The 15,653-nt window shown below is 39.0% G+C and overlaps 1 protein-coding gene across 1 annotated transcript; it reads left to right on the top strand.

Annotated features, from left to right (window-relative positions):
* Positions 1-175: 175 nt before the first annotated feature.
* On the top strand, positions 176-6,390 carry LOC105454402 (ubiquitin-protein ligase E3C). Its single transcript, XM_011696986.1, has 6 exons — positions 176-655; positions 1,088-1,546; positions 1,991-2,529; positions 2,994-3,802; positions 4,211-5,479; positions 5,690-6,390. The coding sequence occupies exons 2-6, from the start codon at positions 1,131-1,133 to the stop codon at positions 5,855-5,857; spliced, it is 3,201 nt and encodes a 1,066-aa protein (XP_011695288.1). The 5' UTR covers positions 176-655; positions 1,088-1,130; the 3' UTR covers positions 5,858-6,390.
* The last annotated feature ends 9,263 nt before the right edge of the window (positions 6,391-15,653 follow it).

The following is a 15,653-nucleotide window of genomic DNA, read 5'->3' as shown; positions in this document are numbered from 1 at the left end:
AATATCTTCTGCAGCATTTCGAGTTTCCACGGGGAGAGGAGGGGGGCACAGGTGCTCGTGGCTACGCGCGCATTACAAGTGGCATGGCGATGCGAGCAGCAGTGCGAGCACCAGCGCCACGTTACGAGCGCATCGGGGACTGCGTCGGGGATCGAGGTCGACGTCGAGCAGACGGCATTGGGTCTCTCGCCGAGGGGCGCCGTAATATGGCGAGCCTCGATGACTGGACGTGTACGGAGGTGCTGTACGCGTGATCCCCCTTCGCGAGTCATTGTCACCGCGCGGCGATGGACCGTCGAGGAACGACCGAGTGTCGCATGGTATCGCGGATCCGTCGTCGCGGCGTCCGTTAAAACCGAGAGAGAGAGAGAGGAACGCTTACATTTCGAGTAATCGCGTCCGATCGCGCCGCGATCTTAACCTTCGTATAGCAGCCGAAGTTTGAAAATTCCACGAAACTTTTTCGTATTAACGTACTCTACGTGCTCTGAGAGAACCTTGACGGAGAGGAGGGGAATGCAAAATATAGGAATGTTAGTATGTTAACGTTACGGAGAATGTCCTGTCAATTTCTTCCGAGGGAATGAGAAGATCGTTCTTCGGTTGCCTTTGTAATATTGTTACGCGAGCTGCTGCCTTTGATTTGCGGCCGAAGGTAAGCCCCTAGGTAGCATGATTCGGCAGGACGCATGAATTATTGCGAAACCTTCAAACTCCACGATACATTTAGCAGAATAATAATAATAATAATATGTAACGTTAAATACATTTTTTTGGATGTGATATTAATGGTAACAAGTAAAAAATAATAAATAGTATAATAGTAATGCATAGCTTCAAACAAAACGAATCTTGCCAGAGGCAAGATGATTCGGGAAAAATACATTGTTTATTCAGTAAATTAACTATGATGTATAATTCAAGGATACGTACGTACATGCCTTTGCGACGATAATTTTTGTTTCAGATATGTAATTTTCATTTCAGATTGTTTTGTTTGTGAATGAAAATTATATATGTTATTGTATTCAGTATTTCACCTGTTTCACACCTATAATTATTACTATATATTTGACAAATATTTCAGAGATAAACAAACTCAAGGTGCGGGCAACTGATCATGAGTCAGAATGTATAGCTTTGAGGGAGACTACAGGCGCAAGCCCCAGCAGAATCTGTCGGGCGCCAGCAGGCGGGACGAGAGGGCCGTTTTCCTGCAGCACGCGCAGTTAGAGAGGCTGAAGCGGGAGCAGCAGCGCAAGAAGCACGATGCGGCGTTGAAGATACAGGCGCGTATACGCAGCTTCGTCACCAGGAGGCTGGCGTGCGCGCAGAAGCGGAGGGAGTTCGACGAGGCGCAGCAGGCGGCCGGCCGCAGGAACCTGAGCCTGGAGGAGCTGGTGCCGTACCTGCGAAAGCTGCTGTTCTTTTACGATCACTCCTTGGACGCTAACAGACTGATATGGGTCCTTCAGCACTTCCTGAAGCACCAGAGGGAGATTAAACTGAAGTCGATAAGCTCGTCGCAATGGCTGTGGAGGCTGCGGTAAAATACGAATATAAACATTTTTTCTAGAATATTAATTTCTATGAGAATAGTTTTACAAAACCAAAACTGGTGCCTCAGTTTTTATGCAGCATTACATGCATGACATCGTGTTTTAATACTAGAACTGTCATTTTGATTTCCATCTAATTATTTTGACCTTCTTTTCTGTATTACACATTTACTTTGGAAATATATGAATATAATACAATAATTCTAATGATACAAATAATATTAAAATAATTGTAACGATACAAATAATATTGAAATAATTCTAATGATACAAATAATATTAAAATAATTCTAATGATACAAATAATATCGAAATAATTTTTTACTAAGCAAAAAACAAGAAATTAACAAATTGGCAGTTCTTCAGTGGGATACGATCGGCGGTAGTGTTAACAGAAGTAAAATAATTACATGGCGCATTATTCGGTACAGGTGGATCCTTCGCATGTGCATGCGATACAACACGGAGACGCTGCCGGACGGGGCGTACTCCTTGGCGATACCGTTACGAGTCCTAGAGGTATTCACGGCGCGTGAGGACACGGAGAAGGTGCTGCGCGAGCACAGCTATCGGCATCTGGAGAGTATATTCGTCTACCTGATCCAGCACAATTACTTCGAGCAGCTGAGGAAGCTGCTGGACGAGAAGGTGCCGCCGATGGCGGAGGTGACATCGGTCGCGCCCACGCCGATCTCCAAGTGCTTGTTGGACATGATCAAACGGCCCGTGGACTTGATTTCTTACGTGCATCACAAGGAGACCTTCTCCACGCTCGTGTTGCGGGAGCTGTGCAGAAGCGTGTTCTCGCCCAGACTGTCCGATCCGATTCGTATGTTTGTCGTGCCGGCATTGGCCGAATTCAAAGACTTTCCGTATATCCAATTAATCACCTGTATCAATCGACTTCAACTGGGTTCTACGATAAACCTGCTCTACTGTGTACTGTCGTTGGACTCGTCTAATCAGTTCTGTGAGTAAACGAAAAGTTTGCTTATTAATTTATATATAATTTTTTTTATATACCGTAATGAAAAAATACGCAATTTAAGTTTATACATCCCCTGTTCAATGCCGACGATACACAGGTCTGGACGCACTTGTTCAAGGTTTTCACTAATTCTGATATTCTGATATTATCCATTTACATCTCTAAACTCTTTAACAATATGATTATTATTGAGATCATAATCCTGATATTTAATTATTATTATTATTTAGTTTTTATGCAGTTACATTCTTTATGTATCACACGCGCGTATTGCTTTTTAATTCTCTGATTAATTTTGAGTTAACCTTTTTCCTCAACGAAAAGATCCAAGTTTTTATAATTTTTGTGTAATTGCGATCAAAACTGTTATTATATCGAATAATATTATAATTTGTTTTTGGTGAATTAACGTTGCAATTTCACACTTGATCCTTTTTTTTCGATAGCATGGTGCAAATCTGAGGACGCGCTGACCAACTACCTGCAAGTGCTCGCGTCTCTGAGCTCGACCATCGTGCCGTTAATGGCCGAGCAGAGCGTTTCGGAGCGACAGCAGACCGACAACGATTCGGACAACGAATCGAACGGCAGCGTGACCGATCAGGAGCAGGCCGACATCCTGCGGCAGTGCGTCGAGATGTTGAACGAGCAGCAGCGCGTGAACGGCATTCTGTCGGCGATCGAGCAGAGCCAGTCGGACCCTCCCGTGCTGCTGCAACCGCTGTGCCGGTTGTGCCATCATCTGCTCATCACCAACAAGCTGGCCGTTCAAAAGTACAAACTGCTCTACATGCTCGCGTTCAAGCCGGTGTTTCTCAAGCACCTGTGGAGCAGCTTGGCGTCAATTCGCCAGACGTCGTTGTTCGGCGGCGGTGCCGCCACGTCTCTTCTGCAGATCATTTCGCGCGGAATCGCCCTCTCGGCCGAGGACACCGACAGAATAGTCCCGCTGCTCGCGGTGTTCTGCTCGTTGTTCAGCCTGCTGATCGCGACGTTGCACGACACCGAGTTCTTCCTCGAGCAAACCTCCGCGGAGCACATGTCCAACAATCGGCAGCAGCACGCGATGCCCTTCACCATCGCGGAGCTGGCGGTGCTGTCTGGTCATCTGAAGGGCGTCTGCCTCGGTCTGGTGGAGCTGGCGTTTCCCGACACTCGGCCCACAGTGCGCGACGACTACAAAAACGCCGTACTGGGCCCAGCGTCCGCTGTTCAGTGCCGACACGATACACAGATCTGGACGCACTTGTTCAAGGTTCCACCAAGATTCTTGATATCTATTAAAATCTATAAACTCTAACAGTACAATTATTATTATTTAATTTTTATGCACAGTCACGTTCTTTATATTCGCGCGCGCGTATTGCTTTTTAGTCCTCTGATTAATTTCAAGTTAATTCTTTTGTTTAACGAAAAGATCCAAGTCTCTATCATTTTCCCGTAATTGCAATCAAAAGTGTTAACATTATATATTAAAATTGTTAAAAATATTTAAATTGTTAAAGAAATATCACGTTTATCATAAATCCATAAAGATCCAAGTTTCTATAATTTTTATGTAATTGCAATCAAAAGTTAATATTATGTATTAAAATTTAAAAAAAAATCATATTTATTACAAATTTGCTTCTATACTTATGTACATTGTAAATTTATATCATAGGTTACGGTGGGTCTTCTACGGCAATTACACACGCGGGATCTGAGGCGGCAGTTCTGTCCGGAGGGCCACTGGATCGCGTCCAACGTTGTCATTCCCATCGACAAACCGCAGGACTTCGCGTTCCGCAGACGCCGGCTACGCGGTTACGTACCCTTTCAGAATCTGAGGGCGTTCACGAGGGAGGAGTTCGAGGAGGGGCCACCACTGTCGGCGACGGAAGTGCGGACGTTGACGCTGTTGCGCGAGATACCGTTCGTCGTGCCGTTCAACAATCGCGTGGTGGTGTTCCAATCGTTGATCTACAAGGACAAAGCGGAGCAGCAGGGCGAGCTCGCGCACTTTATGCAGGGTCCGTCGATACAAATCTCCGTGAGACGAAACTACCTCTACGAGGATGCCTTCGAGAAGCTGTCGCCGGAAAACGAGCCGGAGCTGCGGTTGAAGATGCGAGTGCAGCTGGTCAACACCGCGGGACTGGAGGAGGCCGGCGTCGACGGTGGCGGTCTGTTCAGGGAGTTCCTGTCCGAGCTGCTGAAGACCAGTTTCGACCCCAATCGCGGCTTCTTCAAGCTCACCAAGGACAACATGCTGTACCCGAATCCCACGGTGCAGTTGCTGGTTGACGATTTCCCGAAACACTATTACTTCATCGGCAGGATCCTGGGAAAGGCGCTGTACGAGAATCTTCTGGTGGAGCTGCCGTTCGCCGAGTTCTTCCTGTCGAAGATCGTCGGCCGCCAGTCGGACGTGGACGTGCACCACTTGGCGTCCCTCGACCCCATCATGTATCGCAACCTCCTCTACCTGAAGAGTTACAAGGGCGACGTGGCGGATCTCGGGCTGGACTTCACCGTGCTCAGCGACGAGCTGGGCGAGAGGCGGGTCGACGAATTGAAGCCGAGCGGCGCCAATATCCCCGTGACGAATCACAATCGCATCGAGTACATTCACCTGATGGCCGATTACAAGCTGAACAAGCAGATACGCGCGCAGTGCTTCGCGTTCAAGCAGGGAATCGGCAGCGTGGTGCCGCTCGACTGGCTGCAGATGTTCAACAACAAGGAGCTGCAGGTACTCATCTCGGGCGCGCAGATCCCCGTGGACGTGAACGACCTGATGCTGCACACGAACTATACCGGCGGATACGCGCCCGATCACCCGACCATCACCGCCTTCTGGAAAGTCGTCAACGAATTCAACGATCAGCAGAAGAGCCAGCTGCTGAAGTTCGTCACCAGCTGCAGCCGGCCACCTCTTCTAGGATTCAAGGTGCGTTATAAATATGCTTGCTACTCAGCGATCTACTCACGAAATCATTATTGCAAGGTAGATCTCAGCCCAGAATCTAATTATCAGCCATCAATAACCTGATAATCATTATTCATGTCACATATATCATGTCGTTTATTTTATCATATATTGTCATCGATATTTATTTTACCATCGTTTCACCGACATTCGGCGCACTTCTGTTTACAGGAACTCGATCCACCGTTCTGCATCCAGCATGCCGGCACCGTGGACCGTTTACCGACCTCGAGTACCTGTATGAACTTACTGAAACTTCCCGAGTTTCCGGACGAGAAAATCCTGCGCGAGAAACTCCTATACGCGATACAGGCCGGCGCGGGCTTTGAACTTAGTTAGAGAACTTTTCACTTTTATTGACCCCCAAATGTGTAAATACAATGTGTGAAACTCTGTGAGTACACCGGATAAGATAAGTAATAAGGAGGAAAAAAAATAGCATGGAGACTTTGTTTACGTCATATTTTACGTGGATTAGCATTAGGACTTCGTACAAGAATTCTCATAGGGGAACCGTGGCGAGGATATTAAGATTACATAAACAGGAGGGGCCAACTATATATATACACTAAGCAATAGTACCTACCAACGGAGATTATCATTGGACATCACTTTGATGCGTTTGTAAAGAAAAAAAAAACAAAAGACGTTTGTGTGGGTATACGTGCGTATATCGTATGTCGGAACGTATACGGATATTTTTTCGGTTTCAATTTTTTCTACCACCTTTGGCCTACAATTGTATAAATTATGTATATTTTTATTGTTTTATATTCGCCATGTGATGTGATTTTGTGCTCATGGCACCGAAGTCACAACGACTGCTTTACTTCATATGTATGTGAGAGAATAGATATATGTATTTATGAGGTATATATTGTTAAGTTGTGTAAATAAAATACCCTTAAAGTGTTGAAAAAGTTTGTAGATATATTTAAAAAAAAGACAATCATAGATATTAACTCATTACTTTTATTTGTAATGTAAATATCAATTATTTCAAATTAATTTTACAATTAGTAAATTAAAATAAATGCAAATATAAAATTATATATTCATATATAACTTTAGTCATATATATTTCATTATCTAAATTTATAAAATTATATCTAATCTTGCTTTTCGAATCATCGTTTTCAAATGGAGGATTAGAGGAACGACTTGACTAATCTTTAATTATACAGAGTGCTTCTAGATCTGATTGTGAGTTAAACGCCAAACTTAAAATATAAATTAGGATCTCAAAACAAAATTTTCTTCTGGAAGTTTGTAAATTATTTATTTAAGAAATCTTGACTTCTCAAGTTACAGAACTATAAGAATGAATAATGTCGAAATATTTTTGTGTGGGGTACTCTGAAGCAAAAAGTATGAAATACCTGTCAACGATATTCAATAATTAAAACGGGGAATAATGCAAGCGATTATGCAATGCAAAAACAGACAATGTCAGTTAGCCTCATCACTCGTTCTCTCATCGATAGATGCAATGCTTGTGTCAGGGGGACTATCATTTTGAACAAAACGTTTAATATTTGCATTTTAATTATTGTAAAGCAATAAAGAGGAAACCTAGATTATTTTGACATTAATAATTTATTCCTAGTTCTACAATTTATAGAGTCAATATCTCTTAAGCGAAACGTTTGCGATCAAATTTCCAGAGAAATGTTTTGTTTGATAATTCCTGTCCGTGAACTTACTTCGCAAGCTCGCGCTTTTTTTGCCTTGCCACTCCATTCTATCGATCATAATCAAGCTTTCACAAAACTAATTTTATTTTATATCAACAATTGATTTGACATCGCGATCGTGACCGGCACGTAGCGATGTGTCTCTTTATAAAACGGAAAGAAACGAGAATTTAAATATCTTACCGTTATAATATCTCAGTATAAATTGTGCACGATCGATTAAATTTTTCCAACGATGCTGGCTTTGTAAAAAAATGATAATAACACAATAACGCAACTTTGCGTTGTCACCTTTAATAGCGAGCGATTCCTTCTTTCACAACGACGGATATTATCCTCCTGCAGAAATGAAAGCCGATACAAGCAAGTGTAAAGTCGGCTCATTTATTCCTTTTCCTATTATTATTGTTTTTCTTCCGACCAGCAAGGTGGCAGTGCAACAATATTCTATATATAGGGAAATACAAACACCTTTTACATAACTGACAATAGTCTTCATAATCGTGTTTTTCAATAGATTTAATATTTAAATTGTCCAGTATTGCGGGATTTTAAAATTTATTTAGAAAGATTTTAAGAGATATTTCTCTCTCTCTCTCTCTCTCTCTCACTTATTTTAATTAATACAATAATAATAATTAAGGAACAAATTAGTTATTCCTTTCGTTAAAGCACGCGTAAAATATTTAACTTTAGCCAAAATTTACCCGCTTTTATTGCAAAAATTGACTTTTCTCTGTGATTTTTTATTAGATATCTGCTTACTTTTAAGAAATCATCTTCCACGTAACATTTACCTGCACTACTTATCCTTACTCTGGCGTTTGAATAAGCAATCAAAATAGGGGAATAAGACGCAGTTCGGTATATTTATTGGAACACGATATCAATATAAATGTAAATTCTTTTATTATTCCAATTTGTATTTAAGAGCTGAATAGCCTGTGAAGCTATACCTTTTTCTATATGAAACACATTTAATATTAAAAACCAGAGATTTCATTCTTTTCTTTTAATTCAAACATGAGCAAAAGTGATTGCTAATCAGATTTGAGAAGAAGGAATACGTTCAACGCTTTTGCAATTCTTTCAATCGTACTATTAGTTTTCTTCTTGCCTAAAAAGTTTATTTTTAACTTTATTATTATATAAGCCTGTTTTATAGATGAATTTATTTTAATTATTTCTTCACAATTGCTTAAAGTTTTTCAATATTATTATAATATAAAATATATAAACCTTTATTTAATTCATAATCTTCAGATGATTTTTATGGAGATTATCATTTTCAGAATCTACATCATCATTGAAGAAAGTGCCTTCCAGTTTAAGCAATGTTAAATTAATGACTGTGCATTAAAAAATAGTTACATATATTGTTAGAAATGCTCTTTTATTTTCGAACTATTTATTTACTTTCTAATTTCACGTGGCGATCGTGGCGCATCGGATTTCTATGCCAAAGACTCAGGTTCCAATCCCACCCTGCAGGACAATATAAATCGGTTTTTACCGATTTGAAAGCGATTTCCTCTCTCGAAAGACAAATCTTGCCAGAGTTTGTCTTTAATTACTTTGTACACGTTGTGATGGTAAAGAATCTTTGTCCCCGAGCAGAAATAAAATACGGCAATTTCTGGTGCCTATCATTCCATAAAGCAGGACGTTCTTGTACAGCAGCTATATTAAATTTTTTTCTCTATTGATGCAATTGTAACAGCACTGTTAACAGTAGTGCACTTAACAGTGCTGTTACAATTGCATCAATAGAGAAAAAAATTTAATATAGCTGCTGTACAAGAACGTCCTGCTTTATGGAATGATAGGCACCAGAAATTGCCGTATTATATTTCTGCTGGTATATAAACAAATAATTATTATTATTTGGGTCAGTATTTTTTTGTTAATATTTGTATCACAATTCTGATGTTGATTTTATTTTCTTAATCTCACTATCTGTTTTATCTCATAAATATTATACAAGATTTATTAAAATAATATTTGTAATGAGATATACTAAATTAATATTTTTTTTTTTTTTACCTGTCTGAGGATAAAAGTAATTATAAGATTCGATCAAAATAATTTGTTCATATCATAATTTATTCATGTCCTTGAAGGGGATGATTTCGCAAGGATGAGAGAGAGAGAGAGAGAGAGAAAGAGAGAGAGAGAGAGAGACTTCGGATAGTATCACATGCACATTTTTGTTTGCATAAGTCGCATACATACATTCTGAAAATATATTAGAAAGTATATAAAATATTTAAACCAAAAATTGTAAAATTCTCATATTAGAATATTATCGAGCATCAAAATCCGCTTTGACCGTGTTGACGTTTTCCCATAAATTGTCTGTAATCTTCCACAGTCTGTCCTGATATTTAATTACTTAATATAAAAACTTTTTTTCTCAATATTTTGTTTCAGTTGATCCTATTTGCATTTTATAAGTTTGCATAACATTTATAATTTTATGCAGTGCAAACACATGCGATGTATTTAAACGGAATATATAAAATTTTGTTTCTTTAATTACCTCTATTGTTTCCATTTTGTAATAAAATTACGTTAATTAAATTGATAGAAAGGCCATCTGCGGTCATAGCAGGCTCTTGGTGCTCCTAATATTTCTATGTGAATTTATATGTGTACATTCTAGTTTCACGAACTGCATGCCGTGACTTACGGATTCAACACAGCTCTTGGTTTGAAACCAAACAGTATTATCACGATTATTAAATTGATCATGATTGTGATTAATTGAATCAATTTAATAAATACTGATGCTCACCGGCATCTAATAAAAATCCCCCCTATCCCAACGACGTGAAATAAAGAATTAAAAATAAGAATTAAAAAACGTTAACTTTATGTACAAGCGTTTTTTTATTGTTCGCGACCGCGATAATGTGAGAACGAGCGAATTGTTAGAACGGAAAGAGAATTTACTTAAGTACCTCTCTTCTTTTTACTTTTGTTTTTACTTCAATACTGAGTTTAATAACAGCTAACATCTATTACAATATGCAATGCAGCGTAAACAAAATATCACAAGCGAATTCTAATTTCAGAGGTTCGGATTTAAACGAATCTGAGATGGATCGATAACGTCAATGTAAACTTCGAGTCGAGTATTCAACAATGAATGGCCCCGAGGACCGGCGCTCTCCCATTTTTATATCACTTCCTAAAAGTTCGATATCGGTTTTTGGCTTGAAATAAAAAGATCAGGCATTGCAAATCGCCTCTAGCTTATTACAAAATAATTGCAAACTGTTGAACGTTCCCGCGGAAAGTTCGTATATGTTTATCTCACGAAATTGAGTAATTGAAGTTTATACAAAAAAAAAGCTGAGGGCGAACGTGCAATCGTTAATAAACGAATTTCAAGATGATTTACGCAAACAGAATCTTGCTAGTATCGAATATTCGCTAAAAACTTTTAGCGGACAACGATTCACGAACAGCGAATATAACTACTATACATGATCTCCAGTCGCGGCGATTTTTTCGCTGCATAATTTTGCATTTTCAGTCCACAAAGTATTTTAACTGAAATGTCAGTTGTTATTCGTGTCGATGTATAATTAAGTGTTTTGGAGACTATTGCGTTAAATGTGGCGCAACAGGCGATTTAGCCTACAGTGACTCACCGTCCAACAAAATTTACTATCATCGATTCGTTCTCATCTCTAAAATTCGCCGCAGATTCCCAAACGTACATCTACAGTCAAGCGTGCACAATTAAATCTAACATGTTACATTAATAATTATCTCTACTGTATCGTCGTCACTTATTCTTCCGTTATAAATTTTGGAGCGACAGCCAAATCTGTGTCGCACGAGATGTCTATGCTGAAACTGCTAATTAGAGTGGGTTTGCACAGTAATTTATTCAAGTAATCTACCCAGTCCCAATAATCCAGAGAGACAAGACATCGATTGAAATTTCTCATTAATTTTATATGTCATATTAATTTATTTTAGTTAAATTTACCTTTTGTTAAATTTAACATTATTCAGGAATTTTAGAATTTATTTAAAAGGATTTTAAGAGATCTCTCTCTTTCACGTGTTTTAATTAATACAATATAATAATATACTGTTCTATATTTATATCTTATAATATAGTTCTTAAGTTAATAATAATAATTAAGGAACAAATTAATTATTCGTTTCGTTAAAGTACGCATAAAATATTTAAAATATTTAAATTTAACCAAAATTTACTTTTCTCTGTGACTTTATTAGACACCTGCTTACTTTTAAAAAAACGTCTTCCACGTAACATTTACCTGCGCTGCTTATCCTTACTCTGACGTTTGAACAGGGGAATCAAAATAGGGGAATAAAACGCAGTTAGGCATATTTATTGAAACATGATACCAATATAAATGTAAATTCTTATGTTACTCTAATTTGTATTCAAGAGATAGCCTGTGAAGTTAAATCTCGCCTCTCTTTATATTGTATACTTTATATTATTTTTGTATTTCATACTGTGTACTTTTACATTTATATTGTAATAAAAAAAAATTGCAGTAAACGTTTTCTTTCTCTCCTACGTAGAGAGCCATAGTCTTCACAATCGTAACAATTACAATATAATAATCATTTGTTCTTCTATACGGAGTTTCCCAAGAGGCCAATATTCTGGGAGCTGATAGTATCGGTCATTTTAAGCAAAAAATGTTCAAACATGTGTCCTATTCCGAACGGTTTCCGAGATAATTTGAATTTAACGTGTAATATTGCCATTGCACCTGCTGACTATTGTTTACGTCTGTTGTAACATTGTACATACACCCCATCCACGGTTTGCGCATAGGGATAGAATAGCGTGCGTTTTGTGGACGGAAGTACGCGAAATGAGTTTTTGTCTGATTCGTGGACAGTGGCGGATAGTTGTTTTGGAGGAGCGGTATGATAAAATGTAAATATTTAGTTATTATTGTCGTTAATGTTATTTTTAATATTTTTTATTATAAAAAAATTGAGTGAACATTATTTAATTTCAAATAATTTCTGATAATTTTTTTTTCTCAATTCAATCAAAACCGACTTTTTCCAATACAAAATTTGTTTGGAAAGCTCTGGGGTGGGGCGATCGCTTCCTTCGCTCTTGTATCCGCCACTGTTTGTGAATATTTTCTCGTTGTTAGAAGTGTTGTTGAAAAATGCTGCACATATTCATAAATGTCGAATGCAGATATGCTGTATGTTTACGGCTTCCGTAGCGATGGTTATGCCACTGGCTGTTGTTGAATATCGCATTCCTATGTATTTTTGCATAAAATGGTCGATACTATCGTTTACCAGAAAATTATCTTTTTTTCCTGCGGGCATCTGTATATATTGGTGCATTTCCGGTTGTCGCACGCCCGTGTTACACGGTATTTGAGAAGAGATTGGATCTTCTTCGGGTTTCGCATCTCTCGATCATTTCGCGTTTAAAACTTGATCCGAATCTTCTCAAATACCGTGTGATACAAGCGTGCGACAACCAGAAACGTACCGGTGCAACAATATATATGTATGACAGTTGTTTTATAATCATATATATTTCAGTAAATATCTTCCTTGTATTCTGGACATTGGAAGAAGTAAATCTTCACAAGCTTCCTCATATTCTTCATAAAAGACTTATTATTAAAGTCTCAGCAAGCACTTTCACAAAAATACTATTTCCTTTGTTCTGTTTTTCGTTCTTTTATGATATCCGATCTCTTTTACTTGGTGACTTTAATCAAATTTCGATTAACTTAATCAGCAGTTAGTTCAATCGACGGAATTTCTTTGCAAAAATATCCCCAGTTATATAATTCGTCCCTGATCTTTTTAATTTTTTCTTCCATATGTTAAACAACGAAAGATTATGACTCCAATCACGTTAACGAAACAGCATAGATATACAAAGTAAAAATTGTGTATCGGCTTGTATTTAGAAATAAGTTAGAAATGAAAGGGAATAGAAGCCAATAAAACGAGCAAACAATAGATTAAATTAAAATGTAATCATATCATTTAATTTGACAATATTAAAGCGGGACGCTTCGACTTGCCTCTGTTTCAGTCTTTAAATACAAATTTCAACAAATATATTACATTACTTTAATCGGAAAAGGCACGTGACATTTTTAATGAAACCGTAAATGCTAATTTCAATAAATATGTCACATTAATTAAACTAGAAATTATATAATATTTTTACCTTTGAGATAAAACTACGTCCTATATATTCAAATATAATTTAAAAATCCATGTAGATTCGGTGGTTTAAAATTTGTAGCGTGTCTCGATTTTGTAAATTCTAAATTCATAATTTTTGTCTGCCTGTACAAGTAATATTTGTATGAGGATTCGTACAAATATTACTTGTCTCTTAAGTCAATTAAGTATATGTTTAATTGCGAAGACCTTAACGCGCGAGGACGAGTTACGCGTCGTGCAACAGTCTGCCCTGCGCAGTCCTCGATCGAAGTCCTGGACTCTGCGTAGACGCATTCCTGACAAGAGAAACAGAGAGAGAGAGAGAGAGAGAGAGAGAGAGAGAGAGAGAAAGAGAGACAGAGAGAGAGAGAGACGGAAGGAGAGAGAGCCTACCTTCCGGTATCGTGACGGCGGCGGCGACCGCGAAAAGTGACGCGGTCAAACCGCAGCCGCAGTTCCTCCGCGCGTATAGTCGCTCAAAGGATCCTCCGGATGGGTACGAGACTTTCGCATGAAGCGCACTCGCCGGCACTTCCCCCGTCCGCGTGGCCGCGGAAGAAAAGAGCGCCGCGAGCGATTCGCGCGCTACTATTGAGCAATCCTCAGAGGACCCGCGGGAGGACCCATTTTTCAAACGCTTTCGTAAATAAAGCCAAAAGTAAAAATTGTACGAAGTAAAACATGATAAAACATGGTAAAACGGATAGACGAAAGTCTACTGAGGGAGCGTTTAAAGTTACACCGGAAAATCTTCAAGATCTATATATTCTCTATCGCTTTTTTATGTGCGTCTAAATAAGCGATCCCTTAACTGCGTCTCGTAGTATAAACGCGTACTATCTGATTTCAATATTAATAATCCAATATTATATTTCAATATTGATACCCGAGACCTTTCGAAAACAGTATAGCTCTTCAATTTTTAATATCATGTATGATTACGATCTTTAATATGTAATGATTTTTCGAAATTAATTACACATTAAATTAGTACACACACAATACGTGCCGCGATAAATAATGATAAAGTTTTCGAGGGCGACCTATACGATGGCGCAGCAACGGACACTTTTGTTTGACAGACGCTTTTGTTCTCCCAGAGTAAAAAATTTGAGGAAAATTCACGCTCAATATGTCACATATATTATTACATATAATAATTAAATTATTATTAAAATTATTGTTGTTATTATGTTACAAACGAGGGAATTAATAAAATTTTAAACAGAGAGCAAAAAGAAAAATAAAGTGTCACAGAGCATCTATTTATTTTTCGGACTTTGAGTGAAAATGTGCGAGTGCGCAGAATTCCAAGAGAAGGGGGGAGGGGAAAGAAAAGTTTCAAGCGGAAATTGTTCATTGTGGAACGATGATGTTTAAATTGGAATTGTAACCCCTTTATTTTTTTTTTCACGACAATCTCGCTCACCATGGAGAGCTCGTCGTATAGGATAAATCGAAAAAGCTGCGCGATCAAAAGAGCACCCGTTGTTCCCGGAACACCTCGAACGTAGGTCGGAACATGGTGTCATATACGAGTAATCGAGTTTTTTCAAACAAAAAGAAAGAGAGGGAGGAAGGGAGGGAGGAAAAAAAGAGGGAGATTGAGAGAAAGGGGGGAGAAACAGTAAAGGCGAGAAGTGGTGATTACAGCTCGCGGTGAGGCGAGGTCCCGAGGGAATGACAACGATTAACACGTTTTTCAGTGTGTCGCGGATCTCGCGAAAGAAAGAGGAAGAAATGAAGAGAGGGAGAGGGGAAGGGAAAGAGAGCAAATAATAACCAGATTTACGCCGGTATCTCCGTATAATTTGTGTTCCTTTTCCTCAAAACACCGGTGTCTCTCCCCCTGGCATTTTCCCTCGTATAATTTCGTTCGCGTATCCGCCGACCTAATTTGCCCTCGGGACGGTCCCCTTGGCATTTATACGACACGAACGGTCATCGGCGGAATCGCCCTCGGCGGGAAAATGGTCGCCGCGGTGTTGCGGTGGGAAGAAGTAACGCGAAACGTAAAGCTTTGCGGATCGCTCTGCGAAAATCTCTTAATAACTCGCTCTGTAATTCCAGGAGTGGAATGCTGCTCTCTAAATTTTCTGGAGTAACTTTTCACTCTTTTGGAGTGAGATTCACTCCAGAAAATTTAGAGAGTGGATGCCAGCTAGATGTATCCGGCAAACGGCGAGACGTCGAGAGACGGGGCGCTACCGCGGGACAGCGCGAGCGAG

This window comes from Wasmannia auropunctata, unplaced genomic scaffold (assembly GCF_000956235.1).
Source record: "Wasmannia auropunctata unplaced genomic scaffold, wasmannia.A_1.0 LD335985.1, whole genome shotgun sequence".
In the NCBI taxonomy this organism is placed as follows: Eukaryota; Metazoa; Arthropoda; class Insecta; order Hymenoptera; family Formicidae; genus Wasmannia; species Wasmannia auropunctata.
Note: the sequence above shows the minus strand (reverse complement) of the source record. Positions and strands in the feature narration are given on the sequence as shown.

Bases quoted from the DNA above. Each gene is read 5' to 3' on its own strand.
- LOC105454402 (XM_011696986.1), top strand. From the start codon at position 1,131: ATGTATAGCTTTGAGGGAGACTACAGGCGCAAGCCCCAGCAGAATCTG. The intron at 1,547-1,990 runs GTAAAATACGAA...TATTCGGTACAG, and splicing joins CAATGGCTGTGGAGGCTGCG to GTGGATCCTTCGCATGTGCA. The intron at 2,530-2,993 runs GTGAGTAAACGA...TTTTTTCGATAG, and splicing joins GGACTCGTCTAATCAGTTCT to CATGGTGCAAATCTGAGGAC.